General features: G+C 36.2%; 1 protein-coding gene across 2 annotated transcripts in view; it reads right to left on the bottom strand.

The window, feature by feature from the left end:
* Window positions 1-9,490: 9,490 nt before the first annotated feature.
* The window catches only part of EGFL6 (EGF like domain multiple 6), a 37,751-nt gene continuing 36,939 nt past the window's right edge, over window positions 9,491-10,302 (bottom strand). For both annotated transcript variants that reach the window (XM_057419657.1, XM_057419658.1), the window contains one exon: window positions 9,491-9,691. In XM_057419657.1, the coding sequence (XP_057275640.1) occupies window positions 9,596-9,691 (96 nt within the window). In that variant the 3' untranslated portion in view covers window positions 9,491-9,595. The remainder of the gene's footprint in view (window positions 9,692-10,302) is intronic.

Raw genomic sequence — 10,302 nt, 5'->3', positions numbered from 1 at the left:
GAGCCAGTGATCAGTGTTCATTATTGAGTGGTGTCAGACCTCTCCTTGACAGTGCTGCGGTGGCTTCATTATACACTGATAACTGAAGAACCCTAAATGATTGCTAATTCTGTGTAATGCTTAACTCACAATGTATTTGTGACAAACTCAAAAATTCATTAGTGCTTGATCACGTGGTATAGTGGTTAGCCCTGGCTAGCTGGAGGCCTCAGTTGAGATCGGCCTTTCTTTTTGCCTTTTATGGCTCACACAGCAACAAAGTGTGGGACAAAACCTATGCCAAAGAGTCCATAGTTTTATGAAACAAGAGATGAAGAATTTGAAGCAGATGACATGACTGTCCAGAACTGGCACAATAAAATACTAGCAGTCCAAGCCTTCCAGGTCCAAATTTTGTCATCCAGTGGCCTGTCTTGCATATTTTTAAGCATTTTTGCAACATACATATGTCATTAGCTCAGCAGCACCTATCATTGCAATACTCCAGAGTTTGCAGTTAGTCTCGGTCTGGGGCCCCCAGGATAAGGCTCTTGAATGCCTTTTCTCTATCTGTACAATTGTGAGTATGGTACATACAGGATTCATTATACTCTCAGCTGAAAGTGCCTTGCCTACTACAGAGGAATAGGGCTTCCTTGACAGGAAGACACAAGAGGCAGCATGATTTGCTTCTTGTGATTAGCCCTCCTTTGCACAGGGATCAAAACTGAGGATGCCCCTCCTGTGAGGAGGTTCTTCTTGCAAAGGACAGCTTCTGCATCTCTATTAAGTTGTTTTCTATCTAATGAATAAGAATGATCTAATGAATCATTACTCCAGTTTCCCATTTATAAATCAGAGACAATGTTTTCTCAATTACCCCCAAAGTAAAACAAAACAAAAATACGATAAAAATTATATACCCATTATATTAATGCATATGTTTATATGTGTATTATGATATATATGTGTATCTCTGTTTGCATGGGGTTTGGGGATAAAATCAGTGCTAGTCTCACAGTGACTACTTCTTTGAGACTTTAGTATTGGCTATGATAAGTACCTGCTTTTCTAAAAACAGGCTTCTATTCAGCAAAGTGAGATATTCTGTCAGCTGATAGAGAGTTAGATATCCACAGAACTAATTGGAAAAATGTTGGTCAAACAATGTTCATCATAAGGTTCTTGCACAGGATAGTATCAATGTCAAATAAGCGTCCCTAAAATGATTTTTTTTTCTAAGACAATGTCTCTATACAAAGAAAACCAAAATAAAAATAAAATCATTGGATATTATTTATTCTATAATATTATTTTTATATTTTTGTTTTTTAAGCTATGTCATATCACAATGTCATAACAGGCTGCTATTTTATCATGTAATTTACTGCTATGTCATATAGTGCCAAAGTGCTACAACACATCCTGTTGGACATACTATAAAAAATTAATATTTCAGAGTTCAGATGAGCTTTGCATTTTCTGCATGTGATGTACATAAAAGATAATGTTAGCATAAGAAGGCATGTGAACGGTTCTGGTTTGCAAGGAAGCAGGAAACATCCTGCGAAATTGCCACAATTATTTTACGTATTAACTTATGCCCATATCCATGAAAGAGATCAGAGTCACTGAAAGCAGAACAATAGTGTGGTGATAACATGGTTTCTTTTAAAGAAATAAAAGCTTTTTTAAAAATGAGTTTTGAAGATTATGTGTATTTATAATACATTAGCAGTGATATACTGAGATGTACTCCCATTCACAAAATAATTGTAGTGTAGTTATTTGAAAAAAAATGTGTGCACTCCCTTAAAAGAATTTCTTCAATTTGTTTTACAAAGGATAAGCTTTGGCCTGTCATTTTTATTGTTCATTCTTGGAATTGTAACAACTGCCCCTTCAGAATAGTTCAGGTGAAATGTGTTGTACAGGAAGGACAGGTGGACAGGCATTTCCTCTAAAATCCCTGGGTACCGGCACTGGAACTGCGGTCTGAACTTTCTGAAACATTGTGCGCAGGTAATGGCAACAGCTGTTCCTTATGGAGAGGATTCAAGGAAACTGTATCCTCCCTGAAAACCTAAAAGGGAGCTGGTAAATGGTCACTTGCTAGAAATGCTCCTAGGCAGGGAGGCAAAGTCACTGTAGCTCTCTGTATAAATCAGTCTGTAGTGAAATCAGATGAATAAAAGATTTGCACCAGTATGGCTGAGAAAAGAATGCGTCTCAGTATCTTCAGCAAAAAGCTTGAATGCCAAAGTTGTGCTAAATGATTAAAAACTGTACTTGACTTCTGACTGAAAATCAAAGAAAGGCAGAATTACAAATATTAAAAATACCATTAATCCTATAGAAATAATATTTTTTCTTTATACCTCATACAACCTTTTTAATAGGTTTTTAAACACTGAATTGACAACAGGATGGTTTTATATTAATTCTCTGTGATAATATGACTGTGAAGACAAAATGAAAGGTAGTGATGTTTCAGAAACTCCTAATTAGCAAGGCTTAATGGAAAGGATTTTTTCAGAATTATGGAAATATTTTGGCATGAACTTTAAAACATGATTTTTATTATTGTGTTTCTTGCCTAAAACAATTAGATCACATTATCCTTGAAAATCTAGAAAGCCAAGAATGATTAATCACAGCACTGACTTGACTAACGAAAAGGACCCCAGAGGGCCTAGTGTTTGGAAGAGGATGTTCCCAGAGTAGCAGAGCAGCAGCGACAAATGGAGAAACAGGTACTGCATATAGCAAACTAGTGAAATTGGAGGTGTGGGAGGCTACTAGGAGAATATCCTGCAGTGATTTTGAAGGCTTCTTTTCAACTGCTTGAATTCCTGTGGAAGCCCTGAGTGGCCAATGTATTTATGCCTCAATCTCACTGGCAAAAGATTTCATGACTTTGCAGTTGTATCTGTCTCCCATATCCAACAGACACTAGCCAGATTAGGCATCTGCCTCCCGAGAGGGGAATGTACATCAAAAAGAAGGCTTTCAACTTAGTATGCAATTTGAGGGGAAGTACACAATTATATCTATTCTAACATAAACCCCTGCAAATGATTTCCATCTTGTGTAGGAAGGCAGCTGGGATAGCAGGAAAAGCAGAAGTACACAATACTTTCAAAGTGTTTTATGGTTTGTTTTTGTTTTGTTTTTTTTTTTTTAATAATGGAATTTATTGATTTAGATACCAAACACTGCAGTAGGAGGAAATGAATATGTTCAGGGAGCAATAAGAACCAGGCACAAGAAAATATCCCTCAGTGTATACCAGCATTCGAGGCTGGCTTTCATATTTTTCCCATGCTCCATTTAGTGACCCTTCTCCCAAGTTCGCTTCCCTACTTGTGGGTTGCCTAATGCCAACTTTCTCCATTGTTTAGTTATATAATGGCCAGTTTCCTTCAGTGGCAAGATCTGTTCTCTCTTAAGAGAGGTGCTCAGATCAAGCAAAATTTGAAAGAATTAAAAAAGAGCCCATAGAAAGAGATACCCTCACTATGGCATTCATTTTTTGGTCCAGTGCTGTGTTTCTGTCTGGAGAACTTTCTTCAGTTTGGAGGTTATCATCTTGTCAATAGGTCTTGAATTTATATTGGTTTTTAGTGTTCTCAGAAAAATGCCTACAAAATCTGTCTGTGATCTAGACATGTGATTCAGTTCATGAAAGGCTCCTTACCATTGTGTGCAAGTAAGGAAAAAAATTACATAATGTGAGCACTATAAGTGAATCATTTGAAATGAAATGAAATGAAATGAAATGAAATGAAATGAAATGGAGGACCAAAATATTTTAAAAAGTCACCTCATCTTCCATCCTTAATTATATGTGGAAGAGAATCCTATACAAATCTCATGTCCATAGACTGTGAAAATCCAAGAACTGGGCAATACTTTGGGGCTCTGGCAGATTTAATTTTGTGAGAGTACCTCCCGTCATAGCATTTGAAGGATGTTCATTCACACAAAGAAAGAAGTCTTGGGTGGCTGTCTGTTTCAAGGGTACTGCACAGATTACTTAACTTGAGAAAAGTTTTGTTTGTTTTTTTTTTTTCTGCTATACATCCACAGCAAACCAGTCTGATGTTGGTTAGTTAAATATGAATTTGTTGTGCTAACCCTGGGATTATTTCCAAACACAGTGCTCCCTCCCAGAAAGAAAAAAAGAAGAGCTCCCAAATTGTAATGACTACCATTGACTCTGGAAAGAAGTCCATTGACTCTCTGGAAGGAACCAGTAACTAATTCAACTACAAAGTGGACCTGTGTTCCACCACTGCAAGACATGGTGGACAGCAATGTCAGTACAGGAAATTTAGTAAAAATATATGGGAACTCAGTCTGGACATAGGGCATTTACATGAATGATCTGCTATTTTGGTTATTTTTAGTGCAGAGCAATTCAAAGGAAATGCAGTCATTGTCAAATCATTTTCCTTACAGTTAGTAGCTAAATTGGAACAACTGACTATATAGATATAAAGATTATTTATTCCTGGTCCATTACTTTGCAGCCATCCACAATTTATTTTCCCATCCCAGTTTTGTGCACAGTCACCCAGTATCACAATATTCTTTGCAATCATCTTTCAGTTTCATGGGTTTGAACCATGAAGACAAACTTTGCCACCTTGCTATTCACACTTTCACTCACATTTTTAATCAGTTGCAGGCACAGTTGGGCCATTCTGCAGGTGCCCCCTTGCCTCTAGAAAAGGTGACTCTTTTAACATTCTGGAAGTTTCCAAGCACATAAAGAAAATTAGGACTGCCGTATCTTTACATCCTGGGCAGGAAGGTGATGCTAATGAATAATTCACTGTAAGTGAGCATGTGACTTTCTTGAGTACAGACCTGCTCTAGCACTTTTAAAACCTGCTGTGAACATTACTTAGTCTAGAATAAAATTATTACTTGAGGGAGTAATTTTTTTCGGGGTGTTTTTGAAATACAATGTTTCTGATTACTTTATGGCATGTATTTCTCAAAGTTTTTTATCAGTGTTTTCTATCGTTTTATCATGTTCATGACTGCTGGGTTTTTATGGTATATCATTGTAAATTGAGTCATATTTTCAGGTGAGAAGACAACTCCTGATGCAGTACACAAAAATACCACTTATTAAGCTATCAACTATAGCAATAAAACTGAAATACTGCAATGAGTCAAAGCACAGAGGTTAGAGTAACTGTAATAAACTGCAGTGAATCAAAACAGAGATTTAAACTTCTATCAGCCTGAAACAAAGGGACAAATTCTGATTGACTGCATTACCTGCCTAAGTCATATTTACTGGACACCACAGAGGTTTCCAGCTCAGCGAACAGATTTTGGGCATCAAAATTAAGCACTGATGTTCCATGTACAGCAAGCAGAAAGCAATGGAGCAGTGCAGTCAACTCTGGAAGAAGATTTAAAGTGCCTGCTTGAGCTGCTAACTTTGTTATTGTCTGCATGCAGAGGGAACAGCAGGAAATTAAATATGGCACCTCCTCCTCTATGCTACAAAAAGTGGGGCTGCTGCATGCAAATTACATCCTGGGTGTGCTTTTGACTGATAAACTCGTCCTGGAAATCATTTGAGGGAGTGCTTGGAGTTGCTCTTGCACACCATCCAACTTGTTGAAGCACCATCTTTGCATGGAAGCAAAAAGAAGTATATGAAGAAAAAAGAATGAAATGTTATTTTAAGGCAAGTCTAGGGAAATGCTGTTTCCTTTAACTCAGACCTTATTTCTATTAGTATCAGATGCATTAACTGTCTATCATAAATTGTATTATTCTAGATAATATTTAGCTTTGACATATTTTTATTTAATATAAAATAAATTAATAAAACACTTTAAATGTAGGATTAATGTTAGGTCGGAATACATAAAAGGATCACTATTGAAATTATTTCTCAAATCTCTCCAAGGAGAATATTCTTGGCAGGGGTGTATATGAAATGGAAATTGGTATAATTCATTGCAGAAACATTAAGAAATTAGAGATTTTCAGACAGAGTATTGGGCTGTTTCCTTAAAATATTCAGTCATGCTTTCATGCTTTACTGAATCACTGAAGACTAAATATTCCCCAAATAAAAAATTAACTATCAGTGTTCTCTCAACAGTTCTATAATGTGTGCTTCCTGAATAGCTGGCGGTTGGAAGGGGGAGGGTCAGTGAGACTGAACGTGTTGAAATCAAGCTTTAAAGTCAAGTATTTGAGAGGTTAATAACTATCAAAATTAGAAATTCATTCCCATCAAAAAGCTTTTGCTGTTATAAGCTTTTATGTAACACCACACATATGACCGAGTAAGTTATTATCCATGCTTTCTTGTTATATATTTTTTCATTAATGTAATGTAATGAATTTCAATACCTCCAGTACATGCAGGTATATGACTCTGCATATAAAAAATATAGCAATTATGAAGTAAATATGAGTGTCAATCAGTTACTGAAAGCACTCTCCATTGTCTTAATCTTAAAAATTGCAGGGGGGAATCCGTATTTAATGTATAAAAGTAACATCTAAAAGTTGGAAAATGTTTTAAGTTTCTTTCAATTGCAGGGTACAAGGTAATCACCTCGTGGGAACATGCCTCATCATTTCCATGTGTTCACAAAATGAAATGTCTCCTTTAATTCTTTTGGCAATTGAAGAAAAGTGATCAAAACCTTTTGTTATTCAATATTCAAGATTAAGTGAGCACATCTGTTGAGTAGTTTTTGAAGGATGTAGTATAGATTTCAGTAATTAGCTAGAAGCAATTTTTTTCCACTAACCTGTAGGCAGAGTACCATTTCCAGTGTTTATTTTCAGACTTAAAAGTTGCAAATGATGTTATCAAAGTTAAAGCCACTTGATTATAGCATACTTGTAACACTTTTGAATACTCCTAGTGCAGTTTCCTTGCTGTCTAAAATAATCAAGCAGATAATGAATTTCATATTTCACAGTAATGGAAAACTGTCAGGAACATTTTGAGATGTTAATGAATGTAGAGCATAATATGCCCTTTAACTTTTCATCTGAAGGAGAAATGTAGCTTTTGCTCTGAGCAGTTGAATCTTCAGAATGAATGTTGCAAACAATACCAGTTAATTTGCTGATGCGCCGATGTGATTTATGTGAATGTATCTACATAATGAATTTATTTTGTTGCTTCTGCAGAAGCTATCTTTGAATTTATTCACAACAAAAAAGGTTTCAGTTTTGCTCTTCAGGTCTTATTATACTAGAATAATTTTTATGACCTGCTGTGGTGCAAGCTATCTCACAACCCATTGCAAATAAATGAGAAACAACTTCTGCACCTCCTACAGAAAGCCTTATGGTAGCTTTTGCACTCTCTGCTGATCTATGCAAATAATTTTCTTGCTTGTTCCATGAAATGAAAAATCTTCCTTTCTTATCTTGTCTTTTGGATGGAATGCATCCAAAACTACTAAAGCAGTTGTCACAGTCATTAGTCATGGTGGACTACAATTTAACCAACAATGAATAAATATCAGCATATTTGGCTCCATATCTGACCATATCCTTTGTGTTTACTGTCTATTGTTTGTGTATTGAGCAAATAACATTTAGATGTTATGCTTTACAGAAACAGTATTTATCTTTCCATGCCAAATAACTGCATATGCAAGAAATGGCTAGCTGTGCCTTTTAAGGTAGACTTAGTTGCTCCACATATGTATTTCAGATATATAATTTGCACTGTAATGCTCAAGACTGTAACAATTCATAGGCTTCTTAGGCTTTAGGGGCCCTGTGTATGTGTAAATTGTTGCTGTTTGAAGCTAGACACAGAATTTGACTACATTCTCTTAGTCTTCACTAGTTCAGAGAGTCAGACAAGGAGGAGCGCATACAAAAAAATACTTGTTTCACTTTCCTGCCTCATTGTAACCAGGTTCTTCAGGCATCCTGAGGTCACAGTCAGCATCCAATCCAAAGCTACTGAAGGAGCTTTCCTCCTTGCTGTAAAATTCCCAGGGTCTTTGTCCCAAGATTAAAGAGAGTTTGGTTTTCTCAACTCCTTATTCTGTAATTTCCTCATCACCTCCGAAGACACCAGGAAACAAATTCATATGTCAAAGCTGAAGTCCGTGTACAGTTCTCAGAGCACCTGTTTCATAACACAAACCAGTTCTAACAAAGAGCAAACATTTCCAGATTACACAGGAATCTTGCCAGATTTTTTCTTCTGGAACTTTCCAGACATTTCCAGTCCTGCTTATCCTTTCTTCAGCTGTGTGCAAAGTGCAAAATTACGGTGTTTCAACAAGAAATATCTCAAGAATCCCTGGCTTGTTTCATAGGTGCAATTAAAGGTGTTTGAACTTTTGTAGTTGTTTTCTGTTAAAAAGCTTGGGCTAATATAGGCTATATTCTGCAAGGCTCTTTACTGTTGGTCTATAAAATTCTGTTTGGTTGTTCTGGATGTCCTCTTCATACAAAAAATAAAGAGCTTCACTAAAAATAAATGGTGAGCAGTCAACCTAGAAGGGGATACATAGAACTAACAAAAAGGAAAATGTATGTGTGCACTTCAACTGGTCACTGCCTGAAGCAGGGCTTCTCTGTGAGCATCTCTGTCCTCTTGGAATTCAGACCAGTAGGTACTTTCAGAAAATATAACAAGATGGAAGAAGATGGGTTTGCTCTCCACACCATTGTCTTCTTTTCATAAAAGGTGGAACCTGGATTCTAGGCCTCCCTTAAATATATATGTGTGTGTATACCTGTATGTGTGTGTATGCATGGGTGAGGTTGGTGGGGTAGCAGCTCCTAGTCTGTGGGAGAAGATTCTGCTCACCTTCCTGCTCCTGTGGATGACAGATAGTTTCCATCCCTTTTGCTGAAGTCTGGAGGCACATGAGATGAAATTTTGTAAGTGCTAATAATGGGTCATTTTTTTTTACCTTTTTTTTTTCAGTGCCAGTTGGTTACATCATATGATAATAATGAACATTAAATGCTTATAAAGCTATAAAGGGATCATTTCTAAATAGTGATTGCATGACTCAAGGACACTGATGGCAAACAAAGTATTTTACATACTTTATTAGTAATGAACTTATTCCTCAAATATAGGACTCCTCTTAGAACTTGCTTAGCTCCATCAAGAAGGAAATAAAGCTCTTCTCTTTCTGCTTACTTGTTACATATACTGAAAATCTGCACATTAAGCAAGAAGTTAAAATTACGTCACAAGAAGTACCAGCATCCTCTTAAATACTGCTTTATGTTCTTGTAGTGTAGAAGAGATGAAATAGAAGACTTAAGAATAGCCTTGAAGAAATAAAAGCATGTCAATTTCGTAAAAAAAGCTAGACAACACTTTAGAAACCCTGACCTTCAATGATAAAATACTGTAGTGGTACCCTCAAAGCGTGTATTAGAATAACTCCTGCAAAAGTGTACTCTACATCTTGCACGTCAGTTTTTCTGTTTGCATTGGTGCATTAAGTTCAATGCACAGTTTTTATGGGTTTTTTTTTGTTTGTTTTTTTTTATAAAGAACAAAATGATACAAAAATACACTACCAGTAAGGCAAATATTAAAAATAGTATTAAATCCGGTACAGTCAAATATCCATTATCAGGTATCTTCTGGGCATAGACCAGAAATTAGTATAACATTGTCCACTCCAATTTCTCCAGTTTTGCCCTTCCCACGTTCTGATTCAAAAGTGACCTGTCGTAAGAAAAGAGATGTATTAATTAATGAAAATGTAGTATATCCAACCATTTAGCGATTCCTAATGTTAGTTAATTATAATGCTATATCTGAGGAATGTTTTATGACAATACAGGATTAATTTTATGACTTAAATCTTGCAGTTTTTAGAATTTCCCTGTGTTATTTGAACTAGAGTTATAATCCTCGGCACAGGTTTACAATACCAAATGGATGCTGGTAATAAGATTACTTATTTTCATTGTACAAAAAAAAAAAAAGGCAAATTGAGTGAAATCCTGTTATAATAATGAAGTTTTATTACAGTGTGTGTTATGAGTGCACTTCATTTCTTGAAGACATTACAACTGTTCATTTTTGATCTATTTGTTAGGATTGTTAGGTTTTGGATGTATATTCCATACATATTTTTACTGTATGTACTCTAGTCCAAAGTCTTGGAGGGCAGACACAGGAACTGTGAGAATGAAGACCCTAGGCCCATTGTAGGAGAGGACCTGGTTCGAGACCATCTTAAGAACCTGGAAGTACACAATTCCAAGGGACCTGATGAAATCCATCCACGGGTCCTGAAGGAGCTGGCGAATGAAGTTGCTAAGCCACTGGCC

The sequence above is a fragment of the Pezoporus wallicus genome, unplaced genomic scaffold (genome assembly GCF_028554395.1).
Source record: "Pezoporus wallicus isolate ANWC-B61680 ecotype Strahan unplaced genomic scaffold, APGP_CSIRO_Pwel_v1 contig_5767, whole genome shotgun sequence".
Taxonomy (NCBI): Eukaryota; Metazoa; Chordata; class Aves; order Psittaciformes; family Psittacidae; genus Pezoporus; species Pezoporus wallicus.
The sequence above is the reverse complement of the archived record's forward strand: the minus strand, read 5'-3'. Positions and strand labels throughout refer to the sequence as shown.